Here is a 17203-nt window from a genome sequence, read left to right on the forward strand (position 1 = left end):
GTAGTGGTTAGAGCGCTCGCCTCGCAAGCGAGGGGACACGGGTTCGATTCCCAGGCTGCGGTGCTATCCAAAATGAGAAGGGAGTTTCTCTCTCCTGGTGTCCTGGCCAACAAATCGCCCAAACAAATGTGGTCGCTCACTCCACGACTGTTTGTGGCTGCCGCGTTTCGCCCCCAAAAATCCACAGTCAATCCACTTTACAGTATATTCTGCGATGCGCTTTGAGACTCCTCGACAACGTGATAAGGAGCTATTTCGAATACAAACTTTATTATCATCATTATTGTTATTGATATCAGGTAAAGCTGAGAAGCCCAATGCAAACCCAGAGCACCTCATCCCGGGGCTGTCGCCAGCACCAATCCAATCGCCAGGAGACGCCTTTGGGACCGTTCACTTCGCAACCAGAGCAGGTCAGTGCACAGACTCCAGCCATCGCCTCCTGAGTAATCCAATGGCGCTTTGGTTGGATTCAAGTCTCGTGTTGCCAAGGCGTTTTCTCTTGCCTCTTTCAAGGAACATCAGCCACCCTCCTACCTCTCTGCCCTCATCCCAACCCTGACACCAACCCCACCCCCCACGCTTGGGTCCTGATCCCCAACTGTTCAGCACCTTGGGATGTCCTCCCGACGTGAAAGACGCTTTACAAATGTGATTTTGTTGTTGTGGAGCTTGAGTCTTGTTTACATTAGCTTCAGTTGATCTGATCTGAAGCTTCACGAGAATTGAATAGGCAATTGAAAAGGAACAATTTGCAGGGGCTTATGGAGTAAGAGTGGGACTAGTTGGATAGTTCTTTCAAGTAGCCGACACAGGCACGATAGGCTGAATGGCCTCCTGTGCTATAAGATTCTATGATTCCAAGCCAAATGGACCCAACCTGCCCAGATGATGGATTCAAAACTTTGCTAAACTGGTGCTCGGTTCTGAAGATGTGTAAATCAGTGTATAGTCTATCATTGAACAAATGGCTAGATCAGAAGCCTTTCATCTCGGATCACTGTGATGGCCAGGGGCACCTGAAAGTCACTATACCAAATGCAAGGATTATTTTTACTGAGGCTGTGAGAAAGTCGTGGTTTTATTGGTCCCAAAGTTGCGTCCACAGTTTGTTAAAGTTGTGGTTTTGGTGCAGTCAGCTCAAGTTCTCAACGACGTGATAAGGCGCTGGATGAAAATGTGAGGATTAGTATTTTTATGATTATTGTTGAGAAACGCCTTTATGTTTTGCTTAGCTTTGCCCATTGAAAGAACACAGCGATCCATCTTGATAAATCACGGGCAGAAGTTGAGCTGAGCTTCTGCTGTTGCTCAACTGGGAGCGATGGGCTGGAGCACAGCCCCTGTGTCTGCAAAGCGCTGATTAAACCACATTCTCTTAGCCTCGTTCCCTCCCTTGCCTCCTTCAAGGCACATCTCAAGACCCTCCTCTTCAACATTGCCTTCAGCCATCATCCTACCCCTACCCTCCCTTGTCCCCCCCCTGCTGCTCGGATCCAAATCCCTGACTGTCCATCGAACTGGGATGTCCTCCTGACATGAAAGTCCCTGTGTGAATGTAATTTTGTATTGTATTGTAAAACGGTCAGGCTTGTAGCCTGCATTTTGATTGGGAACACAAAGCCACTGGGATTCATCCATTGGCAGCTCGGTTTTGTTTTGCTCTCAAGAGCCATTTACTCTTTGGCACCAATGTTCAGTCAGAACACTGAAGTCATTGGATAAGGTTTGGCAGACACACACACGTACACATACTGTTTCTCCTGTGACTGCATGAACAATCTACATCTCAATGACGTGATATCAAATGCAGGGATTATTATTATTATTATCTCTGCTCTCAAATCCTTTTTACCTTTATTCCAGGTGAGGTTGAGTGCACTGGCTACACTTTGTCTCTGTTAGCAAAGATCTGAAATTGTAGAACAAGCAGTGAACGAGCACTGTGATCTGCTGTGAACAGTAAAATACATGTGGCCAGTGATACAGGGCAGCCATACAGACCTACGCTTGTGTGTAACTGCTTTCTGTTTCTCCTCTTTTTCTCCCTCTGACCTTTTTTGTCTCTTGCGTTGAATCAAATCAGCTGAAAAATCTGCAGACGTGTTGGTTCTTGAGGCTCCTGCTTCAACACTGAATGTTCCTGACCCTTTCACTCCTGTTCTATCGTCTGATGCACCAGGTAACGTGCATTTCTTTGTGAGCGTTAAAACCGTATTTTTGCGACTGACGCAAGCAAGCTCCATTGTCCCATTTCATCATAACCAACTGACCGTGTTCAGTCTGTGATGACATTGATTGAGTGTGTGTGTTTGTGTGTACAGTCAGGAGCACTTCGTAACCTACCTTAGCTGAGAGATAAGTACTGAACCATTTGCAGGTATCTGAGCCCATTCATAATGCACTGTGTTGGGCGTTTGGATGAACTGGCTCCAAGGTGACGTGCCTGGCAACGGAATGTCAGAATCAAGTCAGCCCCCTGTGGAAGTCTCACTAGTCCGGATCCTGTGCCAGACGGGTCCGCAGTATTCCAGGGCAGTGTTGATGACAGCACAGCCTGACTCATCGGCAGGACCTGGAAGGGAAGACCAGTCACTGGGGTCATGGAGTCATCCCACTTAACTCCCGTTAACCCTGCAAGTCAAAGCCTTAATGGGTAGGGTGGTCCTAGCTGGACAAGCAGCAGGAAAGCTTGCCGGGCAATATCAATGGCAAGCTATGCGGTTTTAGCTGGTTAGACTGCAACAGTTACCCCAACGCACACCCCTAAGACTTGGCTTTTGCCAACCCACGACTAATAATCTCTGGAATTAGGTAGCAGGATGTGTCCCTCCAGGGAGAGCGCGTGTGTCACATTTAAACAACCTGTCTGGAATTTCCATGTGTCGGTGGGATGCATGCAAATCTCAGTTTGGTTTGTAGACTCTTAAGCATGGTGATGGGTTTCCGAATACGTCAGACACCCGGCTGACCCCATTAAAAAAAAATGATGCACGGTGCAGGTAGTCCTTTCATTCCATCAACACATCCTCACTTGCTACAGCAGCCTTGTTCACCAAGTTTACAACCTTACTTAAATTCATGGAGTATAAATGCTTGCACAGACTGGTTGAGAAAAAGGATGTGTTTCTGTGCTGTAAAAGTCAATCTAATTCCTCCAGAATAATTCTTTGTTCTAAACAGTTCCAATGTTGCTCTTATTTTAATATACTTGGCAAAGATCCAGTGGAGAGATGAGGAGATTTTTTTTTAACGCAGCGAGTTATTTCGATCTGAATCGCACTGAAGCGGATTCAAATCATAACTTTCAAACTTTACTGGATAAGTACTTGAAAGGAAGAACTTGCAAGGCTATGGGGTAAGAGTGGGGAGGGGAGGTGGACTGGGACTGATCTTTCAAAGAGCCAGCAAGGGCACGATGGGCTGAATGGCCTCTTTCTGTGCTGTAGGATTCTATGATTCTATTTTATGTTTCGTCTCCTGTTTTATTCTTTCCTACCATTTATTGACTGACAGAGAAGCTCATTGAAGGGCTGAAGTCTCCCGAGACTTCTTTCCTGCTCCCCGACCTCTTAAGTCTTGGCGATCCCTTTGGGAGTACAGAGGAGAATATCAATGGTAAAAATCTGTTTGATGTGCGTGGTCTGTCACCCTAGGGGTCGGAATGTGAACTATTTTCAGCCATTTGAGCTTTTTCAGCCCATTTAAAGTTTGAACGCATTAACTGTGATGCCTTTTGTAGCTTGCACAATTCGCCCTCAAGATATTGAGTCATTGCACTCTAGAGTTGCCCTGTGAAGAGCTTTGAGACAGTTCCTTGACAATAAGGTACCAAACCAAACAGAAACAAGTGAAGTCCCATAGCGTAGTGGTTAGCTCATTCGTCTCGCAAGCAAAAGGACCTGGATTCGATTCCCGGGCAGGCCAAAACCTTAGGCAAGTTTGTTTACTCCACACGTCTCTCTTTACCCAGCAGTAAGTAAGAACCCGGTTGTTAGTCGATTGACGGATTGCTTTCTGGGGGTTAGAATCCCTTCAAAAAAATAATAATAATACTTTGGTCACTCAATCCACAACTGTTTGTGTGACACTGCTGTGCGCATTTGGCTGCCACGTTTCGCCCACAAAATACACAGTACCTACACTTTAAGTATATTCTGTGAAGCTCTTTGAGACGTCTTGAAGATGTGATACGGCGCTATATCAAATGCAAGGAGAGCTTGACAATGATGAGCCAATTCCTTAATGTGCATGAGAAAGCTAACAAAATGGCTACACAGTGTATTGTTCAGCTCCCGGGGGTTTGCAACGCGCTGGTGAATTCTGACCTTGAAGCCCCTGTTGCAGAAGTTGTGCATTGGGATTGTAAATATTTTCGTTCCTCTTTACTTCCATCTGTCTCGTGAGTTTCCTCATACCCATCTCTGTGTGCAGTATCCACTGTGATTGTGTGTTGTCTGTGGCTCAGCATGCTATTGGAAATGTGCGTTGTTCAGTGTGTTTGGTTCCATCTCAGTCTGTGCCCGTGCATGAATTGTGTATGTAATATACATGAGCGCTATGAAGCCAGCCTTCTCTGTCCCATGCCCTGTTTTGTGGCATCTATTTTAAAAAGGGCGATATATGGGATTAATAACCACAAATGACACATACACAGTGCCTTTCACGTCGGGAGGACGTCCCAAGGTGCTGGACAGTCAGGGATTTGCACCCAAGCTGGGGGTTGGGATCTGGGGGGTTGGGGTAGGAGGGTACGGTCGAAGAGGAGGGTCTGAAGGAGACGTGGGAGGGGGCGAGGTGAAGGCACTGTGGGATGGAGTTCCAAAGAGTGGGGGCAGAAAGGCTGAAGGCCTGACTGCCGATGGTGGAGAGGATCTGGCGGGTTACACTGAGCAGACAGGTCAGTATAGAGTTAGCCGGTCACAGAAGTAGGGAGGAGCAAAGTCCAACATGATATAATAAGCTAGTATAGCAAACTCATTGCTTCCACGAATCCTTTAATTCTCGACCTCTAGACTCTGTAGGGATAAGTTTATCTCCAGTCTACGCTGTAGAGGCTTGAAGATTCCACTTGCCCATTATCACTAACTGTTGTAAAGGCTGTGCAAAGGTTTTATTTTAAACTTCTCTCATCGAGCAGTGTTAGTATTCTCTGAACCCTTCTCCTTAATGGCAGCTTGACGTGCGCTTAACACATCCTCTTGCTTTTCTGATCTCCAAATCTTTTCCTTTTCCGTGGTGCTTTCGAAGGAAAATCTGAGCTAGCTGTGGCGAACCTCCTCCATGGATTTGAGGCCCCAATGGCTCAGCGACTGACTCCATCACAGGCTGAGTCTTTAGTTGCTGTGTCCGGCACAAACACTCCAGGTTGGTACACATCCCTACCATCATCCAAACTTCAGTTAACTGTTCGGCTTTTCAAGCGTTGTGTTTTTGGTCGGTGGAAGTTCTTCAGGGTTTACGTCTTGCAGGAAGGAAACTTCTCCATCAGTGTTCTGTTGTGTATTCTTCGAACCGTCTGTGTCATTTTGCCCTTCAGATGAGACGTCAAACCGAGCTTCCTGTCTGTGCCCTGTTCAGGTGGTTGTTAAAGATTCCGCGGCGCTATTCAAAACGAGAAGGGGGTTTCTCTCTCCCGGTTGGTGTCCTGGCCAACAATTTCTCCCCCCCGCCCTGCCCCCAGTAAAAATTGGGCACCCACTTCATGCCTGTTTCTGGGACGTTGCTGGGCAAATTGGCTTCACCGTTTCACCCAAAACATACACAGTCCACTTTACAGTAAATCCTGTGAAGCGCTTTGAGACGTCTCATCTGTCCGCCTTTATGGTCAAAAGAAAATGGAGGTGTTTGTTCATCCTGTAGAGCTGTCGGATTGGAATATGCTTCTTCACTGAGACTTAAACACCAGCTACAAATTGCAGGCGTCCTGCTTTAATTGTGTTCAGTTCAATACCTTGAGCCAAAAGCTCGCGATGTGACCTTCCTCTGCACAGCTGCAATTAACGGTGGATTGTCAAGCTGGTTTTGGTCTGTGGCCATAAAGACCGACTGTGTACTTGTTGAATGTGGTCCCTCTTTAAGATGATGACTTGTGCTCAGCTGTGTCTGGGCGGGTGTCGATTGTTTCCCAAAGGCACTTGTCTTTGCAGGGGCAGCCTGGTGCTGGGTTTGACAGCAGGCTGTTTGTAGGGAGGGGAGAGACGGGGCAGATTACAGTCGTGTCCTTGTATGACTTCCTCACCAAAGCACTTTCCATTAGCAATCAGTGACTTGTATTTAGTCCTGTAGTGTAGTGGTTAGAGCACTCGCCTCGCAAGTGAGAGGACATGGGTTCGATTCGCTGGTGGGTCAGGGCGCAACCTTATGTAGGTTTCCTTACTCCACGCACAAACACACGCACACATGCCTCTGTTTACCCAGCAGTAGGTAGAAACCCGATTGTTAGTCGATTGGCAGATTGCTTTTCCAGTGGTAATAATCCCTTCAAAAATTAATTTTAAAAAATTATAATTTGGTCACTCAATCCACGACTGTTTGTGGGACACCGCTGTGCACAATTGGCTGTCGCGTTTCGCCTACAAAATATACTTTACAGTATATCCCTTGCAGGGCTTTTGAGATGATTCAGTGATGTGATAAGGTGCTATATCAAATGCAAGAATTCTTATTATTACTGAATTGGGAGCAAACACTTGAGCTGCTAACAGTCTTCTTGCTTGGCCCTGTGAGGAATGAACCCTGACACCATAGGCTGCTGTCTTTGCTTACTAACCTTTTCCTGTGCTTTTTGTTTGCCATCTCCCACTGTCCGACTCACTCAGACCCTCTCACTGGGGAAGATCCCATCCTCGACTACTCTCTCCTCTCTAACCCTGTGGCTGAACTTATTGATGAATTTGCTCCTGTGGTGTCGTCAGGGCAGGCTAAGCCAGGTAAGGGCACTCAGTTAACCCAACTGTGAGATAGTTTGTTCGTTCCTATGACTTGCACTATGCCTCGGGATAAAATGTCCTTTAAGAACAACCGTTTTTGCAGGCAGTTGTGAAAGAGTCTCAGTTAAATGGATCCTCGACCCTACAAGTGGGGGAGTTCTATTTGGAAAAATACCTCACAATAACAATGAGCTGAACTGAGGAGCGAAAAAACACCGAAGGTAATTCAAGTGGGTAATATATCAGAGTGAGATTGAAGAGAAATACGAGATTGACCTTCCTGCATGTTTTTGTAAATCTTTGATCTGTACCACTTACTCGTGTTAGATCTATTGAATACCGCGCTTTGTATTGGAAAGATGTGACTAGGGGGTGGGATTCTTCCCACTGCTAACCCTGCAAGCCAAAGCCCGAATGGGTCAGGTGGTTCTAGCTGGACAAGCAACTGAAAGCTGGCCAGACATTGCTATCAATGGCACGCTATGTGGTTTTAGCTGGTTAGACTCAACTGTGCAGCGCCTTGGGACGTCCTCCTGACGTGAAAGGCGCTTTATAAATGGAATCTTGTTGTTGTTGTTGTTGTTGTAGACTCCAGCAGGTACCCCAACGCACACTCTGGAGTTCCCAAGCCTTGGCTCTTGTGCGCTTTTACTCTCTAACCAGGTAACACCACATAGCTTGAGAGCACTGTCTGGCAAGCTTTCCCGCTGCTTGTCCAGCTTTCTGCCTTTGCTATGAACGGGTGAGCTAAAGGAAGGCGGTGTTCAGCTCAGAGTATAACGCGGAGCCTTCTGATGCTCTATATTTTCTTGTTTCGATCCAGACGTGCTTTTAAAGGTGTAAGAGGCAACTGCAATAATTGATAGTAGTTGTCTGGTTCCAAGCACTGTTGAGATTCACACTCCTCCCTCCCCACAAATAAAAGCCATTGATTCAAAGCTGAAAGCTTCCCGGAGAGTGCTTTCAAGGGCAAGCGATGTGGTTTGAGGTGATTGTCTTACATGAGAATGTCTTACGTTGGCAGACTGTGTACTGTTGTCTGTTCTATGGGTCTTTCCAATTGACCTGAGCTGCTTTTAGGTGCTCACTTTACAGAGGAAATAGTGACTGGGTCAAATGTGCAGTGACTGGGGGTTAATTCAAAATGGATCTTTTCAAATGATTAGTTTTTTTCCTGTTACCATCGACAAATTCATGCAGGGTAATGTCTCGGAGAGCCTAACGGTAGCAGAAGCTGTCTCTGAGATGAAAAAAAGAGAGTTGGGGGGGTGGAGGTGACCATAGGCACAGTCGAAGAGGAAGGTCTTCAGGTCTGATTCTGGAAATGGGCAAGGAGGGGGGCGAGGGGGAGGGAATGAGGCAGAGAGTTCCAGAGTTTCGGGGTGTAGTGGCTGAAAGCACGCCTGCCAATGGTGGAACAGAGGGGACAAGGGACGAGTGTCCAGGCATTGATGGAAGCTGTCCTGCAAAAATAAGTTATAGATTAACATTAAGCCTGTTGTTGTTACGGTGGTTTTTTTTTACCCCTTGTGGTTAAGAGTCCACACAACATACCCAGTCAATAAGCCAGACAGCAATATCAATGGCAAGCTATGTGTTGTTTTAGCTGATTAGACTCCAGCGGTTACCCCAACACACACTCTGGAGTCTCCAAACCTTGGCCCTTGCCAACCAATGCTCTCGGAATTAGGTAAGCGGGGTGCATCCCTCCAGGCAGGAGGAGAGAGAGAGAGAGCACATTCCATTCCAACAGCCTATCTCTGGGATTTCCATGTGTAGGTGGGATGTTTGGAATTCTCAGCTTGGTTTGGATTCTCTCAAGCACGGAGTTGGGTTCAGCAGGTAGTCAGACACCCGGCTGACCAAAAAAAGAAAAATACACCCTCATTCCAGGCTTTCAGTGACCGCCACCTCCTCGCTCTCTATCTTTGCCATTAATCCTCTCTCTCACCACCCTTTGCCTCCTCTGTTTTACACGCTGCAGAGGGCACTAACCTCATCTCAGACTTTGATCTCTCTGTCAAAAGTGACAAAGTGGAAGAAGATGAGTTTGATCCCATTCCAGTGTTGATATCAAAAAATTCGCAAGGTAAGGCCTGAGTTTATTCCTCAAAAAAGACAAGTACAGCACATCATCGCCTGTGTGTGTAATGTTTGTGGAGTCGTTCATAACACCAGCAGAGATTGTTTCCATTTCTCAACCACTCATGGCTCATCGGCAGGACCTGGAAAATCAGACTAGTCACTGTGGGCAGGGAATCTTCCCACTCCGTTCCTGTACGGCATTTGAAACCTGTGATGGCAATGAAATGAAGGGAGATCAGCAAGGTGTAAGTGTGCCAGTTGGAATCAGCTCAGAGTGTTTCTTAGAGAAGTTTTGTAGAGTCCTGTAGCATAGTGGTTGGAGCACTCACCTCGCAGGCGAGAGGACCTGGGTTCAATTCCTTGGCGGGGCAAAACCTTAGGCAAGTTTCCTTACTTCACATACTTCTGTTTACCAAGCAGTAAGGAGGAACCTGGTTGTTAGTCGATTGGCGGATCACTTTCCGGGGCAATAATCCCTTCAGAAAATATATTATAATAATGTGGTCATTCAATCCACGACTGTTTGTGTGATACAGCTGTGCATAATTGGCTGCCACGTTTCGCCCCCAAAATACACAGTCAGTTCACTTTACAGTATATTCTGTGAAGCGCTTTGAGACGTCTCAAGGACGCGATAAGGTGCTATACCAAATACAAGGATTATGATCGTTATCATTATAGTAGCAATACCGAGTGAGAAACCTGTCTGTCTTTTCCGCCTTTCCTGATCTCTGTGCATTCTCTCACCTGTCGTCCTCTTTTTTTCCCCCTAACTTTTCCCGCTTTTATTACCCTCCTGCCTGATGCAACTTTCTCTTGCACTTCCAGGTGGCCACTCTAGAAACAACAGTGGGAGCTCTGAACCGAGCCTGCCCAATTTAGCTAGGTCTTTGCTGCTTGTGGACCAGCTAATAGACCTGTAGGAGAGGGAGCCCAGCAACACGTCCATTCAGCAACCAACACTCTCATCTCCGTGGACTATCCGAGCAGCGAGATTTTCCCTTAACGAGGAGCTGAGTTTCCTTTTGCCTTTCCTGAATATTTAACGTCGCTTTCTCTCTCCAGCAAGCATGTCCTTTTGTTTTCTCTCCCTCAACCTATTTCCTTGCAACAAGAATGACCTTAGCGGGCGTTGAGCAAATGGACAATGTAAGAGGTGGGGGTGGAGGGGGAGAGGAGTGTGGAGGCGGTGGATTATGAACTCGTCAGGATTTTTGTGGGTGAAAAGAGATGTGGTTTGAAGTGGTGGGTGGGCAGGGGTGGAAAGAGCCATCAATATACAGCTTCAACCCGTGTGTTTTTAATTCTTACAAAATCTTGATTACAGACAGACCACACAGACAGGCAGGTTGGAAATTGCGAACACCAGTCGTGAGTAAAGGTGATACCCCAGGGTTCAAATACGTGGAGACCTGTAGTGTAGTGGTTAGAGCACTCGCCTCGCAAGCGAGGAGACCCAGGGTCGATTCCCGGGCAGGGAGAAACCTTAGATTAGTTTCCTTACTCCACACGCCTCTGTTTATCTGGCAGTAAGTAGGATTCCGGTTGTCAGTCGATTGGTGGATTGCTTTTCTGGGGATTTTCTGTTTTAAAAAAACAATAATTTGGTCACTCAATCCACAACTGTTTGTGGGATACTGCTGTGCGCAATTGGCTGCCGCAAAATATACAGTCACTCCACTTTACAGTATTTCTGTTGGTGAAGGGAAAGCTGTACAAAGGATTGTGTTGACTCTTTCTCCGCTAGCCGGGGTGTTTGAGCAGCCTCGCTGGACATGAAGTGTATATATGCAGTTTACAGCCGAGTTGTGATAAGTCCAGCAGTAATTAATGACTTAGGGTCCATTTTGACAGCAAGTCTGTGTGTGTGTTTGACCCATCTCAATGGAAGAGTGGGTTATTTTGTCACAGTTCCTGAGCTCTGCGTGTTTCGAACGAGATCGAAACAGCCTAGCGTATGGGAAAGGATCAGTATAAAAGTATTTAATGAGTAATATTGCATGCTTCATTCCTGATGTAATTGACACTAGTCACTTAAGCAAAATGGGACTTAACGGTGGAATTATACAGGCCAAATGTGCAATGAACAGTATAATGCCTGATTTTTGGGACCATATTTAGACTTTAGGAATAAATCAAGCTGACAACAGCTTTCTGTATCAACTAGAATCTATTCAAAACGAGAAGGGATGTTCTCTCGCTCTCTATATCTCTCTCCTGGCCAACAATCTCCCAAATAAAATTGGTCAATCCACAACTGTTTGTGAGACACTGCCGTGAGCAATTGTCTGACACGTTTCACCCACAAAATACACAGTCACTGCACTTTAGAGTATAGCCTGTGAAGTGCTTTGAGACTTCTCAATGACGTGATAAGGCGCTGTATCCAATTATTATTATTATTAATCTGTGTTGAAGTGGTTTCAGGCAGGTTGAAATGTGTGTCCCTTTAACCAGCAGAGAAGCCGACACATCCATTCCCTTCTGATGTATTTACTTGTGCGAACATGAAGTGCAGATAGTTGCTGAAGTGCACAGAGCTTTAAGGTGACTCAGTTGAATGCGAATGAGATTTCTGACAATTGAGTCTGACTTCAGTTATCGAGTGGTGAGTGAGTGTGTGCAAAATAAAAGCTAAAACCCATCAATCTGGGAAGATGTCCTTCTTGAATCAAACTGAGAGTAAAACCTGACTGAAACTAAAGTTGTATTTCATGTCCCTTCATTCGCACATTGATTTAGTAGGCGTGTTATTCAGTGAGTACGACATTGCCCTTCTACATCTGTCGGGTTCAGTGGAGACATACTGTTAAAGAGCAGTCAATTCACAAGTGAACTTGGGATTTGGATTATTTTATTGTACCTTCGGTGATGTGCTTTGAGCAGAATTCGAATCTCGGGCAGGGCGAATCCTTAAGCCAGTTTCGCCCACAAAATACACAGTCACTCCAGTTCACAGTATATTCTTTGAAGCACTTTGAGATGTCTCTAAGACGTGATAAGGCGCTGTATCAATTGCAAGGTTTATTATTAGTATTAAGATTCTTGTTGTCCGCCAAATTTCCCCCAAATTTTGGGATACCGCGGCCTTGGAACCTGTAGTGTACAGTATAGGAGGCTTTTTACAGTTCTCTACCTGTTCACAGTCCCTCCCTTTGCCTCCTTCAAGACCCATCTCAAGACACTCCTCTTCGACCGCACCTTTGGTCACCCTCCTACCCTTACCCTCCCCGCCCTCCACCTCCTCCTGATCCCAACCACCAGCTCGGGTGTGGATCCCTGACTGTCCAGCGCCTTGGGACGTCCTCCTGCCGTGAAAGGCGCCGTGTAAATGTCACGTGTTGTTGGCTGCAGATCAGAAAGAGGGAGAGACGTTTTCTATTATGGGAAGGGGGGGGGGGGAGGCAAGTCATTAATGTTAATGGCGGAACTGTATGTTAAATGAACCGTGTTACATGAGACAGGAACTGTATGCTGTACGCCTGACTGAAGTGAGTGGTACAGATTGGATCTAGATTCCGCCCACAGAACACTCAGTCGCTCCACTTTACAGTGTATTCCTGTGAAGCGCTTTGAGACGTCACAAAGACGTGATGAGGCGCCGTATCAAATGCAAGGATTATTATTATTATTATTATTCAAACTCGCTTCTGATCTAAACATGAGATGCCAAATGGCAGATAAATGCAATGGCAAAGCAGATGGTTTCATCACCCGGGAAATTTCCTCGCATCCCCTTCACTTCTCATTTGTCACCGAGCACTTTCAGTGATTTTATAATCGAACTGTGTTGACTTCATCATTGTTAAATAATGAATAATTAATAATTCCCGCTCCAGTTTAGCTTGCGTTCCGTCGATCCATGCTCTGTGCTGCTAACATGTGTGTTACGGTTACATCCTTGTGAAATAGACTTCTTTGCTTTTTGGTTCCTTTCTCTCTCCTCTCTCTCTCCCTCTTCCTCCTCTCTCTGTCTCTCTCGCTCTAACAGGACTAATTCCGTGGCTCCAATTCTATTCCTTCAAATAATAGTAAATGTGCATTCAAATTGCCTGTATATATATATAAAAAAAAAGCTCTCTCCATTCTGAAGTGACAAAGTGATTTGACCGCTAGTTGTGTGTGTGGGCAGCCTTACGCGACGGGTAGGGTCACGTTGTAACGGATTGACGGATGTTTTCTCGAAAGGCTCAAACCTCCCTGTTTTCATACTCATATCAATAAAACTGTCCTATCCTGTCGTGCATTGTTATTCCAGCTGCAGTATTGTGCAATTCTGGTGTGATGTGATGTTGATTTTTATGTGTACTTTCGGGAACCCAACACTGGGAACGGGTTTCCGGGTCAATGAGTCATTGGGTGTTTGGCAGGGGAGAATAAAAGGTTCTATACGATTCGCATAAGTAGCAAACTCTATGCAGGTTTTGCAGCAAAAAACGTTGTCTAGTTGTCACAGTATAATTGTGTAGTTCTGCTTTAGAGAGATCTAGTGGTGCTTTCGACTCGACTGTGATTTTTCAAACCACAGTATCCCTTTTCGTCGACTTACTTGCGGAGTCCTGTCGTTCAGTGGTTAGAGCACTCGCCTCGCAAGCGAGGGGACCTGGGTTTGATTCCCAGGCGGGTCAGGGCGAAACCTTAAGCAAGTTTCCCTACTCCACGCACACACGCCTCTGTTTACCGAGCAGTAAGCGGGAACCCAGTTGTTAGTCGATTAGCGGATTGCTTTTCCAGGGATAATAATCCCTTCAAAAAATAACATAAGAACTTAAGAATTTGCTGGCGAAAGAAGATCAAGGTCCATCTAGTTGGCCTTCCACCATCGTGGCAGTCGCTTGACATGGGTCCCCGAACTATATACTTTATCCTGAGATAACAAAAAAAATGTGGTCACTCAATCCACGTTTGTGTGGACGCTGCTGTGCGCAATTGGCTGCCGCGTTTTTCGCCCACGAAATACAGCAATTCACTTTACGGTGTATTCGGCGAAGCGCTTTGAGACGTCCCGAAGACATGGGGCGCTGTGCAAAATGCGAGGATTACGATTACAAAAGTCGGCAGAAAGAGATGCTGTGGGCTTGCAAGTCAGTCGCAGCAGCAGCAGCACTTAGAGGCATGTTTGTCTGTGGGTAACATTCGGTGGTGTGAAAGGGTGAATGTTTGCAAGGTTGCTGATTCGCAAGCAGAGTATTTTTGTACAGATTCTAACGATCAAAGGGGTCTTGCCAATGACAATGTATCTATACTTTATTGTAATGTAAACGAGTGTGAACATGTTTCCCAATAAACAATGTTTTGATGCATATCTTACAAAAAGAAGTGGCGTGTTGTGGTGTCTTCAACACACTTTCCTTCGCCCGATCTTCAATAAATCCTGTGAAGCGCTTTGAGGTGTCCTCCTGGTGTGAAAGATGCTGTTACCAAATGCAGGGTTTATTCTTACGTCGTTACAGTTTAAATCACTCAACAGAAGTAGCTTCTAAATGGTTTTCAGTGTATAGTTATGCACGACATGTGAAGCGACTGCCAGGACGGTGGAAGGCCTTTTTGTGTCTTGCAATTCCTTTTGTTCACAAAATTTAGTCAATTCACTTTACAGTATATTCGGTGAAGCGCGTTAAGGTGTTATATCAAATGCAAAGATTATTATTATATTCGAGCTTCTAAAAATAGCTACTTTTTGCAGGAGGTTGACATACTTTGTTTAGGTATTTTATTTGTATTATTATTAATAATATTTCCTCATCTTATTATGCAGATTTGTGGCAATAAGTAGACTTGAGAGTCTCCGCATTGGGATTTTGAGACGGTTGCCTAAATATTGGCTATGTCTACAAGAGTAGACTTCTGCTACACTAGCTTGTACCTGCAATTCAACAGCCCCTGCCCCAAACACAAACGCTCGCGAGGACGGTATGCATGAGGCTCTTTGAATACGCAGCAGTGATTAAGAATGCAATCAGATTTGAGTGCTGCCTCTTAAACCCTGTCAAAGAAGCTTACTATGTCAACTGAAGGTTACGTTTCACTCTTTAAGTTGCGGAGGCCTGTAGCGTAGTGGTTAGCACGTTCCCCTCACAAGCGGGTTCGATTCCCAGGCAGGGCAAAACCTTTGCCAAGTTTCCTTTCTCTTCACGCCTCTGCTTACCGGTTGTGAGTCGATTGGCGGATCGCTTTCCGGGGTAATAATCCCTTTATTATTATATATTAATGCAAATTATTATATGATGTGTTTATGCAGTTCCCAATTTAATAATTCTAACTTCACCTTTGCTGTTCTGTTCATGCTCTTGATTCTACCTGGTTTGTTGCATGTACTCTTCACTGAACTATATTTCCACACGTCATGTCTGTCTAATTCTCTTTAATAACTCACGGACTGTGCATGAAGATGGGAATGAGGGGTTGCGTGTGTTGGTGTCCTCTCAACCGCAGCCGAAATCCAGATTAATTGCCGGTTAGTCAATGGATTGAGTTTACATTGCTATTAAGCTAAAATAGCATTGCCGTCAACTCGTGTGTTTGGAGCACTCGCCTCGCAAGCGAGAGGATCCGGGTTCAATTCCCAGTCAGGGCAATACCTTAGGCAAGTTTCCTTACTCCACACACACGCTTCTGTTTACCAACAGTAAGTAGGAACCCGGTTGTTAGTCAATCGGTGGATCACTTTCCGGGGGTAATAATGCCTTGAAAAACAAACAAATCAAATAATAATTATAATTTGGTGACTCAATCCACGACTGTTTGTGGGGACGCTGCTGTGCGCAATTGGCTGCCGCGTTTCGCCCACAAAATAGAGACAGTCGATTCACTTTGCAGTGTATCCGTGAAGCGCTTTTGAGAGTCTCGAAGATGTGATGAGGCAATGCATCAAATGCAAGGATTATTATTATTATTATTGTTGTAGGCGGAGTAGCAGAGATAGCATTGAACAACCCGATCTCCTTCTGTTCCAGGGTTCTTGAAGGATGGCACTGGGTATCCCGTGGAACAGTTGGCATCGCCTGCTAACGATGTGCTACTCAAGCCTGGCGCCGAGCTGGGTCAACATCAGGTCGCCAAGGCCTTCAACGCCAGCTGGGTTGGCAGGGATGGTCGTTCCTCTTGCGGCTCGGTGCACAGCAGCGACGAGGAGTCCATCGGCGAGGTGGGTGGCGACCCCCTGGACTCCAGTGGGCACCGGCCCCTTCTGATGGATTCCGAGGAGGAGGAGGAGGAGGTGGAGGTAGCGGGCAAGGCTCCAGCCCGACCGGGCGGCTGGGCCCGGCCCCCGAACCGGCAGAGGCTCCGCTGCCGAGCCAGGGCGCCGACGTCTTCACGGCCGCCCCGTTCAAGAGCGCGAGGGCAGGCGAGACGGCGGGGACCGATGTTTTCGCCCAGGCTCCCTTCAGGGGAAGAGAGACCCGGGGGGAGGAGGAGACGGACGTATTTGCCAAGGCGCCCTTCAGCAAGAGGAAACCCATGGGCACGTTGGAGGAGGAGGAGAGTCCCGCGTGCTACCCGTCGCTGGCCAAACTGCACAGGGAACAGTACGGCCACCTGCAGCTGGGGGAGATGACTTTGGGGCTCCAACCGCAGGGGCGTGAGGCTTTTGCCAAGCCCCCCGTTGGCGGAGGAGGACCGCAGCCCCCTGCTAGCGTGGCTCCGACTCGAACACCGACCGACCAGGGCCCACAGAAACCGATCGGCGGCAGAGAGGAGGAGGAGGCGGCGGGAGCTGGCCGGGAAGCGGACTCCGCCAGGACTCCTAGCGCCATCGGGAACCACCACCCCCACCCGAGCGCCCTGCGACCTCAAGCCGCCCCGCTGGCGCCCGCGAGCGCCAAACCTTCCCGCCTCCAAGCCTTGGGCAAGTACTCCCGACACTACCGAGAGGAGGCAGACACCAACTGCGCCTCGCCCCTGCACAAGGTTGCTGCCAAGAATCCCCAGGGAGCGCCCGCTCCCGATCCCACGCCCTCGCCACACTCCGGGACTCCGGAGCTGTCCGGTGCTGATCCCTTCTCCGCAGCTCCCTTCCCCACCAAAGCCCGTCAGCACAAGCCTTAGCCAACACACCCCAGGATTCCCTGCTCTTTACCAGCCACAACTCCCCCCCCCCCCCCCACAAACAGCACTTGAGGACACTTGTAGAGAGATGGTGGACATTGTCTTGGATTAAGCCGGGAGCTGCTTAAATGAAAACT

General features: G+C 47.1%; 1 protein-coding gene across 2 annotated transcripts in view; it reads left to right on the top strand.

Annotated features, from left to right (window-relative positions):
* The window catches only part of LOC103190267 (AP2-associated protein kinase 1), a 42733-nt gene extending 25614 nt beyond the window's left edge, over window positions 1-17119 (top strand). The window contains exons 15-16 of one of the 2 annotated variants that reach the window (XM_042344499.1): window positions 300-413; window positions 15974-17119. In XM_042344499.1, coding sequence (XP_042200433.1) covers window positions 300-413; window positions 15974-16575 — 716 coding nt within the window. In that variant the 3' untranslated portion in view covers window positions 16576-17119. Of the gene's footprint in view, window positions 1-299; window positions 414-2086; window positions 2317-15973 lie in introns of those variants that run through there. The other variant, XM_042344500.1, reaches the window with a different exon arrangement.
* Window positions 17120-17203: the final 84 nt, after the last annotated feature.

The sequence above is a fragment of the Callorhinchus milii genome, unplaced genomic scaffold (genome assembly GCF_018977255.1).
Source record: "Callorhinchus milii isolate IMCB2004 unplaced genomic scaffold, IMCB_Cmil_1.0 Scaffold28, whole genome shotgun sequence".
Classification (NCBI taxonomy): Eukaryota; Metazoa; Chordata; class Chondrichthyes; order Chimaeriformes; family Callorhinchidae; genus Callorhinchus; species Callorhinchus milii.